General features: G+C 45.5%; 1 protein-coding gene across 1 annotated transcript in view; it reads right to left on the bottom strand.

Moving 5' to 3' along the window:
* The window catches only part of ITGA10 (integrin subunit alpha 10), a 55,270-nt gene that overhangs the window by 14,820 nt on the left and 19,920 nt on the right, over positions 1-20,530 (bottom strand). The window contains exons 3-15 of the mRNA XM_079956532.1: positions 19,756-19,865; positions 18,176-18,264; positions 15,218-15,332; positions 13,725-13,852; positions 8,984-9,132; positions 7,964-8,114; positions 6,954-7,119; positions 6,220-6,287; positions 5,022-5,166; positions 4,307-4,455; positions 3,409-3,552; positions 2,099-2,302; positions 345-475 (exon numbers count right to left, since the gene is read on the bottom strand). Coding sequence (XP_079812658.1) covers positions 345-475; positions 2,099-2,302; positions 3,409-3,552; positions 4,307-4,455; positions 5,022-5,166; positions 6,220-6,287; positions 6,954-7,119; positions 7,964-8,114; positions 8,984-9,132; positions 13,725-13,852; positions 15,218-15,332; positions 18,176-18,264; positions 19,756-19,865 — 1,749 coding nt within the window. The remainder of the gene's footprint in view (positions 1-344; positions 476-2,098; positions 2,303-3,408; positions 3,553-4,306; positions 4,456-5,021; positions 5,167-6,219; positions 6,288-6,953; positions 7,120-7,963; positions 8,115-8,983; positions 9,133-13,724; positions 13,853-15,217; positions 15,333-18,175; positions 18,265-19,755; positions 19,866-20,530) is intronic.

Here is a 20,530-nt window from a genome sequence, read left to right as displayed (position 1 = left end):
CCCCTTATTCCCCTCACAGAGCTACAATTCCCAGAGTTCCCTGTGAAAGTGAAAAGGGATTGATTGCTAAACCACTCGGGGAACTGTCGCTCTGGAAGGGGAATATGAATCTTTCAACAGCTCTTAAAATACTACAGTTTCCTTTGGGGAAACTGTGATTGTTTAAAGTGGTATGATACTGCTTTGAGGGGCAGTGTGGTGTAGCGGTTAGAGTATCAGACTAGTCCCTGGGGAGAGACCAGTGTTCAGATTCCCATTCAGCCATGAAGCTCACTTCAATGACCTTGATGTTCCCTCTGCCCGGGTGCAGCCTTCATTCCCTCCCACCTTCCAGCTCCCCTCACCTCAACACCACCGCAGCACCCTGTGCTCCAATGGCAAGGTCCACCAGGCCATCTCCATCCAAATCGATTTGCCCGTCCAAGCTGCGGCCAAAGTAGCGGAGGCCTCGGCGGAGGCCAGCCGACTCAATGCGCTGTCGGAAAGAGCAAATCAAAAGCTGAAGACACACAGAATGTGTGAAGCCCCGACAATAACGGACTGGCATTACAAGCTACAAGAATTTGCTGAAATGGCACAGTTAACAAATACCCTGAGAGGCAATTCAAAACAAAAATTTATGGATAAGTGGGATAGATATAAAACATATGTTCAAAAATACAGTAAAGGTTTGCTATCTATGCTAGCATTTGATTGACATTGGAGTGAGACTGAGTTGAGAAATAAGACTAAGAGCACATATTGATATAGGAATGTATTAGATAATATGTAAAGAAATATACAATAATAAGAGTACATTCATTTGTAAAAAAGGAATATACAACGGGAAAGACAGGAAGTCTAGTATGTATATGATTTGGGGTGGGACTGTTTGTTTTTTCTCTTTGTTCTTTCTTTTTTTTTTTTTGTTTAATTTTCTTTCTTGGTATATAAAATTTGTATATAATTTTTGTATACATGTTGGAAATTATATTATAGTAAGTCCTGTAATGTAATATGACAACGTTTACCGACGTAATATAAGAATGTTAACAAATAAATAAAATGCAAATCCAAAAAGAAAAAGGGGGGGGGAGAATGTGGGGTGTTTGGTTTTAATCAGTGAGGCTGCTCTGTAAGAGCCCTCACTGAAGTCATTCCAAATGTACTTAAGAACATAAGAGCCTGCTGGAACAGGCCGAAGGAGACCCCATCTAGTCCAGCCACTTGTTCTCACAGTGAGCAACCAGATGCCCAAATGGGAAACCATCAAGCAGGACCTGAACTCAAGACCCCTCTCCCCTTCTGTGGTTTCCAGCAACTGATATCCAGAAGCATCACTGCCTCCGAGAGTGGAGGAAGAGCACAGCCCTTGTGGCTAGTAGCCATTGACAGCCCTCTCCTTCATTAGTTTGTCTAATCCTCTTTTAAAGCCATAAAGGTTGGTAGCAATCCCTGCCTCCTGTGGCAGAGAGTTCCATAGTTAAACCATGTGCTGGATTTTCTTTTATCTGTCCTGAACTTAGTGCAGTGAGAGAATCAGAATCAAAAATCAAAATGGTACGAGGACATTGCTTAATTTTGTTATCTATGGTTTTCTTTCTCATTTCTCTCTTTTACGTTTTACTCTTCTCTTTTGCTATTGGTTTTCATTGATATGTTTTTGTGTGTACTGTCATGGTTAAAAACGAAATAAATAGTTATTCACCAAAGGCAAAAAAGAATCAAAACGATATTGACAGGTTGGAGCTGAAACCTAAAACAGCTTGTGATACTACAGAGTCGAATGTGAAAGCGCTGCATTTAGTGGCAGTAAAATAAAATAGAAGGTGCATGTTTAGGATGAGGGAAGGAGACTTGGCCTGGCAGGAGCACAGCTAAGAAAGGACATGGGCATCTTAGCTGAATATCACCCAGCAGTGTGATTTGCCTGCTAAAAACACAAATGCCATCTTAAGTCCCCCAGATCACGGGAAGTGAATAGGAACTAGGCCTGGGAGTGGAAATGGCATGGGGCACCGATTTTGGCTAAACATTGGGGGAAACGTCCTAGTGGGAAGAGCTGTTGGAATAGTGGGGAGCACTCAAACACTGGAGCCAGACACTGGCTCCCACTCACCTGTTTGAAGCGGGGCAGCACTGTGGTGCGGTAGCCATGATAGATGTAGACTGCCCCCTGGTGGTTGTCCTCCAGCGGTGCGCCCACCACAACGTCATTATAGCTGTCGTGATTAAGGTCAGGGACAGCCAGGAGGGAGTAGCCAAAACGAGCGTCTTGAGGTTTTGGGTCGGCATGGAGGGTCCCGTTTAAAGACACAAGCAACTTCAGAAGAGGGAGAAAAGTTAAAATGGGAGGCACAGTGGAGCCGTTAGGCATTGGCTTCAGGATAGAAAACCCCCTCCCCCATAATGGTGTGCTGTGAAGCACTGTGAGGAAGGCTCAGGACTGAAGCACATGCAGAAGGTCCCAGTTTTAACCGGGGCATCTCCAGTTTAGAGGATCTCAGATAGCAACTGAGAAAGATCCTTCTCTGCCTCAGATCCTGGAAAGCGAATTCTCAGCAAAGTACTGGGCAATCTGACCCAGGATAAAGCACCTATGCTCAGCCAACTAAAACATTGCAATGCTTTGGACAATGGCTCCCATCATCCCTGACCATTGGCCATTCTAGCAGGGGCTGATGGGAGTTCTAGTCCAAAACACCTGGGAGGGAAGGCATCAGGTTGGGGAAGGCTAAGTGCCGCAATACAAGTGTTGCACTTTTTGTTGCAGGATGAGGTTCCAGGTGGGTCATGTGCCAGAAGAGCTTGAAATTTACTGGCTTTGTAAGCACCTCTCCCATGTGAAAAATATTTCTTTGCTCAGCAGAAGCCAGACTGGAAATGGCACAAACTTGGAAGGGAGTGGTCAGCCTTCCTGTTTACACTTGGGAGGAGAGAGTTTGGCAATTAGCAGTCAATGATAAGCTTACTCAAGAATGCAGGAGAGCCCTAATAAAGTTGTTCAAACTTGGTACCCATTCATCTGTTAGGTGACTGAAGGTGGCTGGGAACTTCCTGGAGGGACACTTCCTTGTCTACTTCATTGCCAGGATAAACTCAAATGTTAGGGAAATTTTAATGTTTGATGTTTCATTTTGTTTAATATTCTATTGGGAGCCGCCCAAGTGGCTGGGAAAACCCAACCAGATGGGCAGGGTATAAATAAATTATTATTATTATTATTATTATTATTATTATTATTAGTTGTTGTTGTTGCTGCTCCTGCTGCTGTATTGTACTAATGTATTGTACTGCTGTATTGTATTAATGTATGATGATGGAGACATTGTCGTTTCCCATTGCTATTGTCTGTATTCTTGCTAACTGTTTATAGAAAACTCTTAATAAAAAAAGAGGTTTTTTAAAAACCAAAACAACAACACTCACCTGCCCCACTTTGTAGATGTAAACGCGGCCTGTCTCTTTGTTCTGTGGGCCCAGGTACATGGGGGCAGCCACCAGCAGTATGTCTGTGATTCCATCTCCATTCACGTCCACTGGGCACATTTCACTGCCAAAGTAGGAGCCAATCTGCAGAGAAAGACGCCACGTGCTATGTCAGAATTGCACAAGTTCTTCTGCATTGGACATCAGTGCAATCCTGCATCTTAAGCCTGATTTTACACATTTCCAGATCTCAATAAAGAAAGATGCACCCCCAGACACCTAGATGCAAACTCACAGGTCCAGGGGGCAATTTCATGGCTATCTATCTATCTAATCTATCTATTGTGTGTGTGTGTGTGTGGTCAGGCAAGACTCAGAATCTTGAGGAATTCAGAGTTTTCAAATACCTGCTCATTATACAGCACCACCTGCATTGATGGCGCTGTAGAAAAAAATTAATGCATTCAGGTATTTACATTCAGGTGCAGAGGGGATTTCAGTTCAGCCCCCAATCCATAATGACCCCCACCACCCCCAACCCATCCTTGGCTGCTATAAATTGTGCTGGAAACCGCCTCCATCTAATTGGACCCCAAAGTTCTGCGTCATGAGTTCTAGTTGTGCCTGCAAAGATAGTGGAAGGGTTGCACCTCCCTCCCCTAAGGAGCAGGACCCCTAACCCCTGCCTCCTCCCACCATAATGAGTTTGGGACTCAGCCATAGCCAGCAGGTGAGGTTATATGAAAGGGAGGAGTGTCTCTGATCATGTGCAGACTGTCTTTTACTCTCTTCTCTCAGTAACTGCACACATATTCGGGAATGAAAGAACAAGGTTTCTAGGGATGCGGCTATCACTCCAGAAATCAGCTACTATCATCTCCACTGCCCCAAAACCCACTTGGTCCCCAGTAAGGGCCTGGGAAATGGTTACGCTGCCATCACTGCTCATCTCAAACAGGATCACTTTCCCCTTGTGCTTGAAGCGGGGGGCACCAGCCACATACAGCCCCTTCCCGTTCCTGAGCTTGATAGAGGAGACTGTGTATCCTGGGGAAGGAAAAGAGAGAGAGAAATAATAAAGCTGTGCGGACTCTTGTTTTGCCCTGAACTAATTGGCTAGCTTTTCACTCACAGCCTTAAGTTTTTCTTTCTGCAAAATGGGAACAAGCACTGACTGGCCTCACACACTTGGTGAAAGGGGAAAGCAAAGGACTGCCTTGCTTTTATTCATCCTACATAAGCAAGTGGTTTAACAAACAAACAAAACAAGTGAATCTCTCTTTAATTTTCTATTCTGAACAGGAGCCATGCTTGAAACATGCTGGGATCATTTTATCGCCTTGATTTTGGAAACAAATAGCCATTGAGAATTGGGGAGATGGGGTGAAGAACAACTGCCTTGACTATTAAATGAAACCTCCATGTACAGGGCAAGTCTACCTGTAGATACCAGGGGAGGACTACTGGCTTCCTGACCTCCCAGAGGCCTCTATGATGTTGCACTAGAAGGACCTCTGGCCTGATCCTGCAGGTGGTCTGATTTTATCTTTGTGCCCTTTGTGGGTCTCCACTCTTTCCCTCCCTGTATAATGGGAAGCGGCATCCTTCCTTACCCAGATAGGCTGCGTGGTTTTTCAGCCTCAGGGGGAACTCCCTCTCAAAGGCCTCCCTTGGCGGGATGAGCCGCCCACTCCTGCTCTCCTTCAAGACTGCGCCATCCCAGTCATATGCCCCTACCATGCCAAAGAGGATCCCGTCCTGCCAGGGAAACAAGCAGATACATAAGCAGTCCAGCCAGACAACACAAGAAAGACTGCAGTCGAAACCATTTGCCCCTGCCTTTCACACAGTGATACTAGAGGTAGCCAGCAGGGGTTGTACCATATGCTATTGCACCATGACTCCCATGAGCCCCAAGCAGCAGTGGCCACTGGGCAAGGGCTCTTGGGAGATGGAGTCCAACAACCTTAGGAAGGCATCACATTGGCTAAACCTGAGCATGTCAGCTTACCCTTTGGGGTTCCCAAACTGGTCTGCGGACCAACAGAGAGACCCATGAACTTCATTCAGAGGTCTGTAAAAAATAATGGTGCCTGCAAATTCAACTACTCTGGTGCTTACCCAGGGTTTGGTTGCCTTGGATTGAAGGTCAACAACGGAGACTGTGGTGTCTTTAGGGTATACGATTGTATTTATGCATTTCTACAACCTGAGCATAGGATGGAGGGGCTCACAGCATTCGTACCCCAAGAGATCCTGCTTTCCTATTAGATTTCAAGGGAAGGCCCAAATCCAACACAGAGCACACACATCTCTGTGTATCCAGCTTCCAGCACCAGCCAAACTCTCACCCACAACTCCCTGCTTTGTCCTATCATTCCCCTTCCCTAGGATGCTGAGGTATCCAGTGAGGATGCTGAGGTATCCAGTGACAGACAAGTCTCACTATTTGTCTCTATGGAAACAGAGCTCACTTCTTGAAGATGTGAATGATGGGCTCTTAGCTGATTAGATAAGGCCTTTATCTTGACATGGGAACTGGCCTGCTCACTTCAGCCAGCTTTCTTCTATAGACTCTAGCCTTTGACACCCCGGATCCCAGATTTGGAAAGGATCTTAAGGGGTCATCCAGACTGAACCATCTGAAGCCCATAACATTACAAATAGAAGTCATATGGCATCTAGCATTACAAGAGCTACAAACAGGCAGAATAACCCTTAAGTGGCGAGGCCAAGAACCTCTGCAATTTTCAAATGGTCTGTGGGGGAAGGTTTGAGAACCACACTTTGCACCACAATGTGTCTCCTTACCTCAAGGAGGTGCATAGAGAAGCCAATCTGAGACATTTCCAACTCGAATGAGCTGTATTCACGGGTCCCTGAGGAGAATGGGGAGGGGGGTGGAGAGAAGAAATCTGTTAATAGTTGTACACCTCTTTGGGTATTTTTTTTTTAGTAGAAAAGCAACAAAGTAGTAAGATAAATACAGTAAGCAGATTGATAAATGAACAAGGTGTGCTCTGTTTGCTGAAACAGAAGGTGAGCACTGACAGGGAGGGAGGGAAGGGGCTTAATCTGCCCTGCCAATTCTCCATTGCGAATGCCCCCCTTTATGAGATTTACCCAAATCTGCCTCAGCAGAGAATCTTGTGCCCATTGCTTGTCTGGTATCACCACACAGCTTTTGGCAAAGGAAGGCACTATTTTAATTCCTCCACAGTGCTCCCAATGTTCTGTTGCTCTAGGGCACTGCGGGAAATTAAAATGAAGGGTCACCTGACACTGTGGCCACTACCGTGTAAGCCCAACAGGGGGCGCTATTAGTGCAGAAGAGGGCACCAGTGCTGAGGGCCCTTAAGGTTTGAGCCAGCACTGTGCCCCACTCACACTGAGGTTTACAAAGGACAGCTGGGAACTTGTTATGAGGGAGGTGTTAGAGAGTTTCCTACCAACACTTCTTCTGCACTCCATTTTGTTTAACTTTCATAAACCACAGGGAATCTGGTGGTAGCCTCCCCCCCTTTTCACTCTTCCCCTTCTCAAACCTTCAAGGCTAAATATCCTGTCCCCTAAGGCATCCACAATATCGTTCAGGGCCGCCTCATCGGTCACGTTGAAGAAATACTTCTCATCAGGGTCGCTGGCAATGTATTTAATCTCGTTGATGAAAGAGTCCGGGTCTTTCTGCCGCCGAATGTAGTGCCCCAACACCTGAGGGAACAAAAGCCATTTTTCAAAAAATGTTTGAGGTGCAAGAAGTGCTCATTAATGACAACTAAGGGTGTAAGAGAATTCCGCAGAAAATGGAAACGGGAGCAGAAAATTGCCCACGTTTGCTTATTTGTTTGATGTCTGGAACGGGAATCAGTCCAGAGGATACGACTGGTATTCACTGTTGTTGCTGATTTCAGTCCACAAACAATTTGCAGTTGGTTACATTTCCCTCACCACCACCATTTGCATTGTGCTTCCTCTGCACTGAAATGAATGAGGTGGAATAACGTAATTTATGTCGCCATGGTGGACAGCGAGATGAATAATGTCGTTTTTAGGAAAGGGTGGACTGCAGCAGAACAGAAACAGGGCTGCATGGGAGGAACACAGGGTGGGACAGAAAGCAACGCCCTTCTTACCTCCCTACTTGAAACTCACCTGAAAATATTTGGGTGGGTGGGGGATGAATACAATAGTGGGGACCAAGAGAGAGCAATACAAAAGGATTCAAGCAATAGATTCTGGTAGTTATCTCAGAAGACCATGTCAACTTCCGCCTCTTTCACACTGAAATCATTAAATATATAAATTTGCAGCTCCTTCATATGCAAGTTGGAATGAACCAATATTAAATATAGTAATGAAGCCATTTAGCAATAAAGCCCTTATTACCTGTCAAGGTGGAAGGAAGCTAGACATGGAATCATGGCAGAAGAAGCTGCTTTGAACTCTTTTTTCACATGGCACCTCTCTCAGCCCTTGCTCACTCTCTTTTTCACACGCATGCACACCCACATCACTGCCGCCACCCAAAAGCCTCCTGGCACCAGCGCATGCTCACTGCAATGGCGTAGCGTGTCACGTTCCGTTTCTCACACTCTTCCAGGGCGTCTTGGAGTTCCTCGCCATCGTGGGACTCCCCGTCAGTCACCACAATCATCAGTTTGGTGGCTCCCTCTCTCCCGCCTCTTTCTGGGCTAAAGGCCTCTGTGCTGAAGAGAGAAACAAGAGGTGACGAGGGAGGATAACCAAGATGCACTCCTGTTCTGAGAATGGCGTTTCTTGGAGACCCTGGCAGTGGGCAAGATTTTGTGTGCCATTCAGACCAGCACCAATGGAAGCCTAACAGATCCAACTCACCAGAGCATCACCTGCCAGGATGTTCTCCTGCACAAACCATGCTGAAATGCAGGATAACTTATTTATTTACTTACTGCTTTTCCTTCCCATCTTTCCTCCATGGTGCTGCACATACCACCGGTCCTGAAAGAGCTACATTGGCTCCCAGTACATTTCTGAGAACAATTCAAAGTGTTGGTGCTGACCTTTAAAGCCCTAAATGGAGCGTCTCCACCCCCATTGTTCAGCTCGGACACTGAGGTCCAGCTCTGAGGGCCTTCTTGCGGTTCCCTCACTGTGAGAAGTGAGGCTACAGGGAACCAGGCAGAGGGCCTTCTCGGTGGTGACGCCCACCCTGTGAAATGCCCTCTGATCAGATGTCATGGAAATAAACAACTATGTGACTTTTAGAAGACATCTGAATACAACCCTGTTTAGGGAAGTTTTTAATGTTTGATGTTTTATCATGTTTTTAATAATCTGTTGTGAGCCACCCAACAAATTGTTGTTGTTGTTGTTGTTGTTGTTGTTGTTATATCCTCACAACAACCCTGTGAGGTAGGTCAGGCTGAGAGACACTGCATCCATACACACCAAACCATCGGAGCTCATTCAAAACACAACACACACACCCCAATAAAGCCACTTGCTTCTTTGCAAAATGCCTTTTTCGACGTGAGCTGGGTTCCTGCTTGTCTGTCTCTGTCAGGATCAAGACACACACACACACACAAACACTCACCAGGCTTTGTGGATGGCAGACGCTGTCCTAGTTTCGAGCCCCTCCTGGCGGCTGATGTTTTTGGCGGCTTCAATGACCTCCTCTGCTGTTTGGTAATCCTTCAGAGTCCATTCGTGGACAGCAACCTCACTGTACTGCAATACCCCAACCTACAAGGAGAGAAAGGTTTGCTTGTGGTTTCTTTTCCTTTCCCCTTTTTATTATTACAAAGAAAGCAAGAAAAGTGACTGAAAGAGAACACATCATTGGGTTAAGAAAAAGAAATACACACCAGGCTGGCATAATTCAAAATATAAAGATGAGGAGGATTTTAAACATAGAATAAAATAAAACCATGCATGCTGTGGGTGGAAAGAATCTTAAAGAGGAATTGCATCCTATATTATTGGATCAACCAAATCCATTGATAAGCAGAGAGAGGGGACAGACCATGTTATTGCTTATTGACATATTGACATATGTAATAAAATAAAGCGAGACCTCTACAAATCTATCTTTTCTACATTGTCCCCTGGAAACCTAACTCGCAGGCTTGTTGTAGGAAATAAATGTGGGGAGGGCAACCATCTACACTACCCTGAGCTCCTTGGAGGAAAAAGGTGGGATATAAATGAAAGAATAATAATATATCTGTGTTGCATGTACGTCTGTGTGTGCATTATGTTTCGGAGCTAATTGTTATACTGCAGTTAAGGGTCAAGGCTGCAGTAAGGATCACCAAGTAAAATGTGAAAGAGCTTCATAAGTGATAAGCATTCATGCTACATGAATGATAAGCATGATATTATTATAAAGGAGAGCAGCTGATACAGGCTACCTGGCTGTTAGTGTGACCCAGTGGAGAGGGCAAAGAGGGGGAAAATGCAAGGGGCAGGGTGAGGTAGAAATTCTGCAGAACTCAGTAAGACTAGTGTTACTACGTAAGGGGGCTGTCTGGCCACAAAACTGGATTCAGGAGAAAACCTAACACTGAGTGAAAAACAACTCTAGATAAGGTATAAGGAGGGCTCTGCACATACAGCAAAAAACTTGAGGAAGTGTTTTCAAGGACTGTGATTGGAAGAACAGATAGTGTGGTACTCAGGCGGCAGAAGGTTGGTTGACTGGAAAATAACTGGCCAAGATGACATATATTTTGCCCATCTAGGATGTGTGCTAATGGAAATGCTTCCACAGGCTATTTTGGATTCTATCCTGTAATGCAATTCTGAATAAGTCTGACTAACTGAGAACTTTGTGTGAGCCAAAAAAAAGGGGGGGTGGGGGAGGTTATTTATGTATGCCACTACTGTGGCACATGTTTTGCTAGCCCAAAAGTGGAAAAACAATTGAGGTCCCAACTAAAGAAGAATGGCAACTTAAGCTGGCAGAATATGCGCAGCTTGCAGATTTAACATACAGAATAAGAGAGTAAGAAAACCCTTATTGAATATATGGGGGGGAAATTGTATACACTTGAAAACGTTGGCAGCGTTAAGATAAATTCAGCAATGTAAATAAGTTTTGATGGATGTAATAATAGAATACTGAATGGCTTAGTTTTTGTAAAATATGCAGGGATTTATGATATGCAAAACGAACCATGGAAAGAGAAGAAGGGAAGTCACTGATCTTTTAAGGATGTTTAAATGAGTATTTTAAATTGTAAAACGGAAAATTTAATAAAAATTATATATAAGGAAAAAATTTAAAAAGAGTGTTTGGTGTGAGCCTCTGTACTGAACCCCAAAGGGAATTTTCTCTTTCCCCCCTCCCAGCCCATCAGATGTCCCTGAACTACAGATCCCATCACCCCCCCGGCTATTTCCCATGCTGACTAGCAGAGCTTCTGGGAGTTGGAGTCCGAAACATCTGCAACAACAAAAGGTGTGTTTTGCTTGGGGAACTGCCATCCGCTCCCCTTCTTGCCAACCCTTCCTTAGCCTCGGAGAAGTTTTTGCGCTCATGCTGACTCAGCAGAGAACCCCTCTGCGGCTCACAATGAGGCTACACAGAACCAGGTCCCCTTCCTTCCCTCTCCCTGTTTTCTTTAAGCTTCCTGTTTTCCACAGGCTGGGGTTTTCAAACGTCCCACGCCTCTGCCCTGGCACAGGCTCCATCCTGCAGCAGCAACGGAGACGGGGGAAAGCTCAAGCGATACCCCAGCACGTGCTGCTAACAGGCCAAGGAGAAATAAAGTATTTAGGGGTGAACTACAGAACGTGGCCACACTCTGAGAGTCACACATGGCCATTAGGGGCACATTCCATTTAATTTATGGTTCCCCCTTTTTTTGCACTAATTAAAAGTTGGGGCGATTTAAGTTTTTGCATGGATTTATTTTTTTAAGAGTTTGGATTTGATATCCCACTTTATCGCTACCCGAAGGAGTCTCAAAGCAGCTAACATTCTCCTTTCCCTTCCTCCCCCACAACAAACACTCTGTGAGGTGAGTGGGGCTGAGAGACTTCAGAGAAGTGTGACTAGCCCAAGGTCACCCAGCAGCTGCATGTGGAGGAGCAGGGAATCGAACCCGGTTCACCAGATTATAAGTCCACCACACTTAACCACTACACCACACTGGCTCTCAAGTTTTTGCATGGATGAAGTGGAAGAGATATCAAACCCTGGCACAGTTCCTTGTCAATTCTGGAGATTTTCTCCCTCGCTCACAACACTAGAATTCATGGACATACAAGGAAACTGAATGTTGGAGGGCTCAGGACAGAGAAAAGAAAGGATTTTTTTTACACAGTGCATACTTAAACTATGAAAATCCTCCTGCAGGAGGGCATGTCGGTCCCTATCTTAGATGGCTTTAAACAGGATTAGACAAATTCATGGAGGATAAAGCTATCAATGGCTACTAGTCATGATGGCTATGCTCTGTCTCCACAGTCGGAGGCAAACTGCAGGAGGGGAGAGTTGTTCTTGTGCTCGGATCCTGCCTGAAGGTTTCCCACAGGCATCTGGTTGGCCACTGTGAGAACAGGATGCTGGGACTCTGGTCTCATCCAGAAGAGTTCTTTTTATGTTATTATGTGTAGAGTAATTGAGTTATTAAAAGTTAAAATTCTGCTCAGAAGCAGTAGTGGATATATAACTGAGAAGGTGGCTTTGCATGCCAAGGTTTCCTTCTGTTTCCGAGCTGAATTATTATACATAAACTTGACATTGCCTAGCTTAAATATCAAATGATGGCTGTTGTTAAGACCAGCCATCTGAACAAATACATTCCACACACACACACAAAATGGTTTTCCCAAACTCTTCATATGGGGTATAATATTTATATGCAACCTAGCCTTCAAAAAGGTGAGCATTGCTTAATGGCAACAAATTAAATATGGTCAAAATTTTAAAATTACTAGAAGCAGCAGATTGCCACCATCATAATCTGGGTCAGCAAAATCTAGGTCCTCTGACACTTGAGTATAGCAATGGATGTTCTGAGTTTACATTCTGAAACGTAAAACCTTTTCTTGCAGGATTTGCTCTGGCTGCCAATTTACTATCTGGCCAAGTTCATGGTGTTGCCACTAACATGTAACGTACACTTCTGGTCCAGCTTACTTGAGGCTTATCCCTTATACACCCAGCAGATGGCAACAGTCTGCGGGAGAGTTTATCTTTCAAGATCCAAAGATCTCAGAAGCCTGCTCTGCCGTAAACTCAGAGCAGGGCTTTTAGTGTGGCTGCCCCTGTCCTTTGGAACAGCATCCCTGCCCATTAGACTATAAGCTTGTGAGTAGGACTATGTTGCTTTCTTAATCTACAGTGCCTAGAAAAATATAGGGTGTAAGAATACCAATAATAATGACTAGTGGTGTTGATGGTGATAATGCCTTGCCCTTGGCTTTGTCCCAGCACAGCTTCCTTCTCATCATGCGTGAGTCAGGGAAACGGTCCAAGCAGAGTGTCTAAGCGTTTCCTCAGCCAACATAGCCGGAGGATGTGGGGAGGAAGCCAAGCAGACTCTCACAGGGATGTCTTGGGTGGCTCTCAACCTTCTGCCCCTTTTAAAACAAGTCACACTGTATACTGGCCTTTCCTGACCTGCTGCCCTCCAGATGTTTTGGATTTCAACTCCCAGCAGACCAGCAAGCACAGAATCCTCAAGAACCGCCCCCCCCATCAAATCTCTAGTTTGCAACAGTGATATTGCCTTATAAAAGCAGATTTTTTTCCACAGTGATTTTGCCCTGTGAAAGCTGATTTAGAATAAGTAAGTTACTGTGAAGCTAAGTTATCAAGAGGAGAGTTAAATGAGTGGAACTGAGTGGTCCCATATGTTTACTGAGCGCTAGAAGCTGACGGTTTTGCAGTTGATTGTGTGAAGCTGCAGAATGACTATTTAACAAATAATGGAAAGAAACAATACAGTGGTACCTCGGGTTAAGTACTTAATTCATTCCGGAGGTCTGTTCTTAACCTGAAACTGTTCTTAACCTGAAGCTCCACTTTAGCTAATGGGGCCTCCTGCTGCTGCCGCACCGCCGGAGCACGATTTCTGTTCTCATCCTGAAGCAAAGTTCTTAACTTGGGGTACCATTTCTGGGTTAGTGGAGTCTGTAACCGGAAGCATATGTAACGTATATGAAGCATATGAAGCGTATGTAACCCGAGGTACCACTACTAAGTGTAGCTTAGTATATGAATAGGTAGCCAAGCCTATACTGCAATTTCAAATAATATATTTTTTCCATCATATATGTTTGGATGATCATTTAAAAACTCATTTCAAGCAAAATAGCAAACTCACTTGGATCTGCTCTGGATCGATGAAAAATTTGCTAAGGATGTTGCTAAGAAAGTTCTGCACCTCGTACCAAGGATAAATGCTGTTGGAACCATCCAGAACAATTATTATGTCCATGTAAGTTGAGCATCCTGTATGTAATTGAAAAGGCAGAAAGTTAGGCAATGGCAAAGGAGGGTTGTTTTTTTCAGGGGGGATAAAGGTAAAGGTAAAGGTACCCCTGCCCGTACGGGCCAGTCTTGACAGACTCTGGGGTTGTGCTCCCATCTCACTTAAGAGGCCAGGGGCCAGCGCTGTCCGGAGACATTTCCGGGTCACATGGCCAGCGTGACATCGCTGCTCTGGCGAGCCAGAGCCGCACACGGAAACGCCGTTTACCTTCCCGCTAGTAAGTGGTCCCTATTTATCTACTTGCACCCGGGGGTGCTTTCGAACTGCTAGGTTGGCAGGCGCTGGGACCGAGCAGCGGGAGCGCACCCCGCCGCAGGGATTCGAACCGCCGACCTTTCGATCGGCAAGCCCTAGGCGCTGAGGCTTTTACCCACAGCGCCACCCGCGTCCCTGCGCCACCCGCAGGCAAATATGTTTTTCTCCAAAAAGCTGGGACTAGCAAGATGACCCATTTATGGGGAATGGGCAACTTCCAAACATATACACACCCCTCTCTTCCTTTACAAAATCCCTAAACTGGATTTTGACCAGGCCACGCTCTTAAAATAGGGGTCTGCTCTCTGTAAAATATGGCACACGGCCCCACTAGCCTGAAGTGATTCAACAGAGGCCTAAGGCTGCCACCTCAGTGAGTCCATGGAGAAAAGTCATTGGCACACGATGCATGACTGATGTCCCAACACGACTTTCCAAAGTCTGAGTCATGTGGAATCATTGCAATGAGTCCTTCTGGGCCTGCAGGCTGAAGGAAAACACTAACCTTGTGGGGAGGGTGCACTTAAATGCTCACAGTGGTTCCTGCATTTCAAATCACTAAAACACCCAACAGCTTTTAACACAGGAAGCTGCCGTATATTCAGTCAAACTGAGAGCCAGTGTGGTGTAGTGGTTAAGAGCAGTGGACTTGTAATCTGGTGAACCAGGTTCGCTTCCCCACTCCTCCACCTGCAGCTGCTGGGTGACCTTAGGCCAGTCGCACTTCTCGGAAGTCTCTCAGCCTCACTCACCTCACAGTTTGTTGTGAGGGAGGAAGAGAAAGGAGAATGTTAGCCGCTTTGAGACTCCTTAGGGTAGTGATAGAGCGGGATACCAAATCCAAACTGTCTTCTTTCTTATCATCACCTGCTACCTTCAATGCTGCAACAAGAGGGTGCCGTATTGGCTAGCCCAGAGCACTTCTGAACATGTGCAAAATGGCATTTCCCTTTCTCCTGGGCCAACACAACTATTTCTGAGGGACTTGGGTGTAGAGAGAAGAAGGGCTTCCAGTCGAGGCCCTCAATGCTGGCCGCTTTAGAAATCTGACACACCATGTCAAAACTTACTCTGAGCTGTTGGGGCGATGTTTTCCATCAGGCGGAAGTTCTCGTCCACGCTAGTGCAAATCCCGGTGCTGAACATGGATGTGCCGCATTCCTGGGACCACAGGGGGGCACAGGCCTGTCAAGAGAACCGGACATAAGAACCTGCCCAGCCACACTGGAGAGAAGATGCAAACTGGTTTAAGTGGATTGTTGCTGCCAGACTTTACTGAGCTAGATAGACCAACGGTCTGACAGCTTCCTGTTCTCTTTTGCCAGACAATTCTTAGCATGTTCAGAATCTGAGAGAGTTTTGGGTACAATCAGGAGGGGTTAAAAGTGTGTGGTACTGCCCCCTGTGGGCAGTGGGGATTACCTGGGGGGGGGGGAGCTAAGAGGCAAGGGGGCAGTGGGGGGGGGGGCGCTGGAGGTGTCAATGACTCTCAGACTTTGAAAAGCTGGTATCACTGGATTAAGTTAATCCATCTTGTTGAATTAATTAAACTACCATACTTTTCTGTGTATAGGAAAAGGGACCCCTGACTATTAGGTCCAGTCATGACCGACTCTGGGGTTGTGGTGCTCATCTCGCTTTATTGGCCAAGGGAGCCAGCATACAGCTTCCGGGTCATGTGGCCAGCATGACTAAGCCACTTCTGGAGAACCAGAGCAGCGTATGGAAACACCATTTACCTTCCCGCCGGAGCGGTACCTATTTATCTACTTGCACTTTGACGTGCTTTCGAACTGCTAGGTTGGCAGGAGCAGGGACCGAGCAACGAGAGCTCACCCCGTCGCAGGGATTCGAACCGCCAACCTTCTGATCGGCAAGTCCTAGGCTCTGTGGTTTAACCCACAGCGCCACCCGCGTCCCAACCTTCCGTGTATAGACTATATTTTTTTACTCTAAAATAATGTTCAAAACCTGGGCTCATCTTATACACGGATAGTATCTCCCCGCCCCCCATTTTCTTAAATCGAATTCCCCCAAAATAGGGGGTGTCTTATACATGGGGGCATCTTATAGACGAAAAAATACGGTAAATAGTTTTAACTGGGTTTTGAATAAATGTGCAGCTAAGGGCTCATCCACAATTACCTTTTGCCCTGTGCTTCCTAGGCACAGGTCTGTGCTTTAAAGTGCTGTGTCCGAACACACACACACACGGCACTTTCCTCGTGAAAACCCACTGAATCGGAATAAGCGGCAATTTGGGTTTTCCACTTTAAAGTGCAGAGCTGTTTCGTGGCACAAAATCAAGTTTGGATGACCCCTAATTGTTACTGTTTTGAATTTTATTGTGTTATCACCTTCCTTAGTGAATGGTGCTTTTTTTTAATAGAGTAGGGGACATCGGGGTTGAGTTTAGGGAACCAAAGTGGAAATAGGCCAGACAGGTTTGGGAATTTCTGGTTTAAAAGCCAGTTCTTGCACCAGTGACACGGATTAAAAAAACAGGGCTTGTCCCCAATAAAGAGGGACAGCTGGCACATATGTAATTCATTATACAGGCTGTGGAATTCCAAGTTTCCCAGTGCAAAAGTTTTGAATATTTAGTTATTCATTCCATTTTTTCACAGGTCCCATCTCAGGAACCTTGTCAGGGCTGCAGGACTCAGCCCCATTACCAACAACTGCAGCTCCCCTGTGTTCATTTTCTGCTTTGAAAGGCTGTCCTGCTCAACCCGCTTTCTTTCGGGGCCTCGCTGCCCTCAGGCCAGCTTCAAACAGATGCTCAGGCGGGCTTTGAGAGTAAACAAGAGCCTCACCACAAAAATGCCAGCCAGCCAAGCAGCAGCTAACGGCCTCCTCTGCTTGCAGGGAACGCCCAGCCAAGCTGCCCTAGATACCAGCCACAGCCTCCCTGGCCAGCTGTTCAGGGAAGGAATGAAGCTCCTTTGGGTGTGCCATCGTTGGCTGCAGCTGTGAACTTTACAGGCACACCTCCATTAAAGAAGGGTCCCACCCCCACCCCGCTGTTACTTGCAAGGCTTTGGCAGGCAGAAACACAGCAAGCAGAGCTTTCACAATCTCTGCCTTTCCATCAGGGGCCACGTTTGAGACTCTGCACAATGGTTCTCCCCGGTTGCCGGTTTCTTGTTTTCAAGGCCACGATCCTCCTACACATTAAATCCCCTTGCTTAGTAGGAATTAAATGGGTTGTTTGTCCATTGACAACAACGAGCTTGTTGTTAGGCATGTGACAATAAAATTGCTGTAGCTATCATGAGACACGACAAAATAACCACAATAAGTATTCTTGAAATACACTACTTTAAAAAATATAAATAGATCCTGACTATATCCAAGGCAACATTTTTGTCAATCTTGCTCCATTCGGCTACTGAATCGCCTTGCCTGTTGATTTTCAGCACACCACACGGCTCCTAATAGGGGCTTTGCTGAGATTGGAGGTGGGGTGAAGGGGAACACTACCATCAAAATCCCTAATTTTTGTTTCTTCACTCTGCTTTTCCAAAACACACCCTGCATCCTGTTTGCAGGATGCAAGCATGCACTTCTTTCTTCCCTAGTAAATGAACTGTTCTATGTCATTTCATTATCTTTGGTAAAAATGACAAAATGTTTTTTGCAAAGCCAGGTTGCAAAACCCTCTGGCTACCACAAATTCAGTGATTGAATGCAAGGAACAGGACCAGCCTCTTGACTGAAGGCTGATGGAGATATCATATATAAACTGATGCCCCAGATGCATGTGAATCTATCCCCCAAAAGGCAAAATACACATACCAAAATAAATGAAAGACAGACCAAAATGGCAGACACCCCCTCTTTCAAACAAACGAACAAAACTTCATTTTAGAAATAAAATATGGGGCCATGTTGGGGACCCTAGCCTTACGGTTCACCTGGCTTCCACTGAAGTAATAGCAGCCCTTCCTAGATCTCATTTTTGTGCATCTGTCTCTGTTTGTGTTTTCAATTTAAATACAGAAAAAGACACCACAAATATTGCTCACCACAAACCCGTCATCTTTGTTGGCCACAAGCGACATTCCAAAATGCATGTTTTTGATTTGCCTGGAGTTGTTCTGCAGGGCCATGTCACCTAATTTTAGTTCACAAGAGGCCAGCAAGAGGGTGGGGGAGGAAGAGAAGTAAGAAGAGGAAGTGGAGGGGGGGGGAGAAAGGACACATACAAAAATATGAGCCTTGCATCAGATCATGGCTGGGACTGGAATGAGAGGTAATAGCTACCCTGTACATTAAAACCCTCCTCCGTGATATATGCCTGCCCTTGCCTCTCCCAAACCCTCCATGAATTTTGCTGCAAGACTCAGGATCACACCTGATTTATTAAGGATGGTCACAGAAGGGTACAACAAGCCCTAAATCAGGGAACCTGACGATAAATCCAACAGTGAGCTGGTCCTGCTGTCTCTGCTCCATCTCCCTTCCAATTCCACAATTCTATGAGTCTATGAATCTAGGGACACAGTGCCAGCATGAACAGACCATGTGTGCTTAACCCTCATGGAGACTGTTAAGTTGTGGGTGAACATATCAGACGACACAGCAATTCTTCAAACAGCTCTTGTTTATTCACAGGCCAGAACAGAACTGAACTGAAGGGTTCAGCCAGCCTGCTTATATAGAGCTCCACTAGAACGCAACAGTAACCATTTTCTGTAACTAGCCAATCACTGAACATCACTTTCGATCCCTTATTTGCATATGTGGACCTGAACTATCTACAGTACCCCCCTGCTGGCCCAGGGTGAGAACTTCAATACATAACAGAGACTCTGGACCAGTCACAGCCCACTCAGTGCCCAATTGCTGGCCCAGTCTCTCAAGGCTCAGAAACTCGACTTTTCAAATAGCTGTATTTGTCCCTCTCTTCGAAAAGGAAGCACAGCATGTATGTCAAGGCTTCAGGGAATCCTATCCCTCTCACAGTGGGATGCCAAGAAGCGGAAAAACACAAAGAATTATTACCAAGTAGTTTATTCAATATTCACAGAGAGAGACAAAGGAATGCGGTCTCTCTTAGTTAATGGCATTGCTCCAAGTAAAGTCCCGCCCCCTCAGTCCCTCCTATTCTACATCACCCCTGCGCTGGCTGATCTGCGCTTTCCGCCTCTGAGTTTTCTGTTCTATTACTCTCAAGGCACGCCTTGTTCTGGGAGAAGGGGGGGTCAGGAATGCTTTCAAGAGACACTTCAGTCTGTTAGCTGTCTATCCCTTGCTGCTCTCCCAATATTTCCTAGCTTCTCCCCCCTGCAGCCTCTGAACTATGACCTTCTGCAAACCACTGTTCTAAATCTATACTGTCCTCCTCTTCTAGGGAAGGTGCAGGAAGGGGGGGGCAGTTCCCACAATTTCTCCTCAGTCCAGCCCCTGACTCCCCAATTTTTGGAACATCTTAGCTTACCTGCTGTGCCTCATGAACTTGCAACTTCTAGACTCATTTTTGGGACACTGTGCTACCTTATTGAATAAAACCTTTAAGCCATCCAATCCCAGCAACAGTATAAGTTCTGAAACTGATGGGGCAGAGGCAGGGCAAGTACTTCTCAGCAATGATGTCAATACCTACCTATGTTGACTTTGGCGCACGTTGAGTTGTTCCTCTCTCCCACAATGCACTTGTAAATGTCACCTTTTCTGTCATCTGCCGTCCCATCCCAAGGTGCCCCCACCAGCATCCTGTTGAGATTTCTTTATTTCATTAAATGTATAAACCACTTGACTATAAAAAGAAAAAGAAAACTCAAAGCGGTTTACAAAAAAAACTCAATAAAACACAGTTTAAAACAGCCATTCATAACATTCAAATAATAATTAAAATCAACGGTAAGCTAAAAAAAACATGTCAACATTCTGGATAGGCATGTCTAAACAAACATGTTTTCAGCAGGTGCTGAAAATCTTGCCTGATGCCATTAAATAATTTAAAAGTCACAGTAACATGAAACCATGCCAATATTTGTATATTGTTTTCTGGAGTATTGTGGCATAATTTTGCAGGTAAAACATGGTTCTTTGCAACAGGAGTTTCACGTGGAATTAGGAGCCATGGGTTCATGTCACTGACTAATTCTTTGGCTTTTAAGGGTTATAAAAACACTGTCAATTGCTGCACCCCATGCAGCTTTTTAGGAGCTGCCCCAGAAAAGAGGAGGAGGCAGCGGCCCTATCAAACAAGTAGCCATCCCCCTCTATTCTAGCACTGTATCTATAAAATGGTAGAGTGAATGTGCTGCATTACCTCGCAGGATTGTTGTGAGGGAAATCACATCTTGCAAAAAAATATATATATTAAAGCACCGTATTACTATTACTGTACTGAAAACTAGATGATGAACTGTGAA

This window comes from Podarcis cretensis (assembly GCF_951804945.1).
Source record: "Podarcis cretensis genome assembly, chromosome: 16".
In the NCBI taxonomy this organism is placed as follows: domain Eukaryota; kingdom Metazoa; phylum Chordata; class Lepidosauria; order Squamata; family Lacertidae; genus Podarcis; species Podarcis cretensis.
This window is presented reverse-complemented; position numbering and strand designations above follow the sequence as displayed.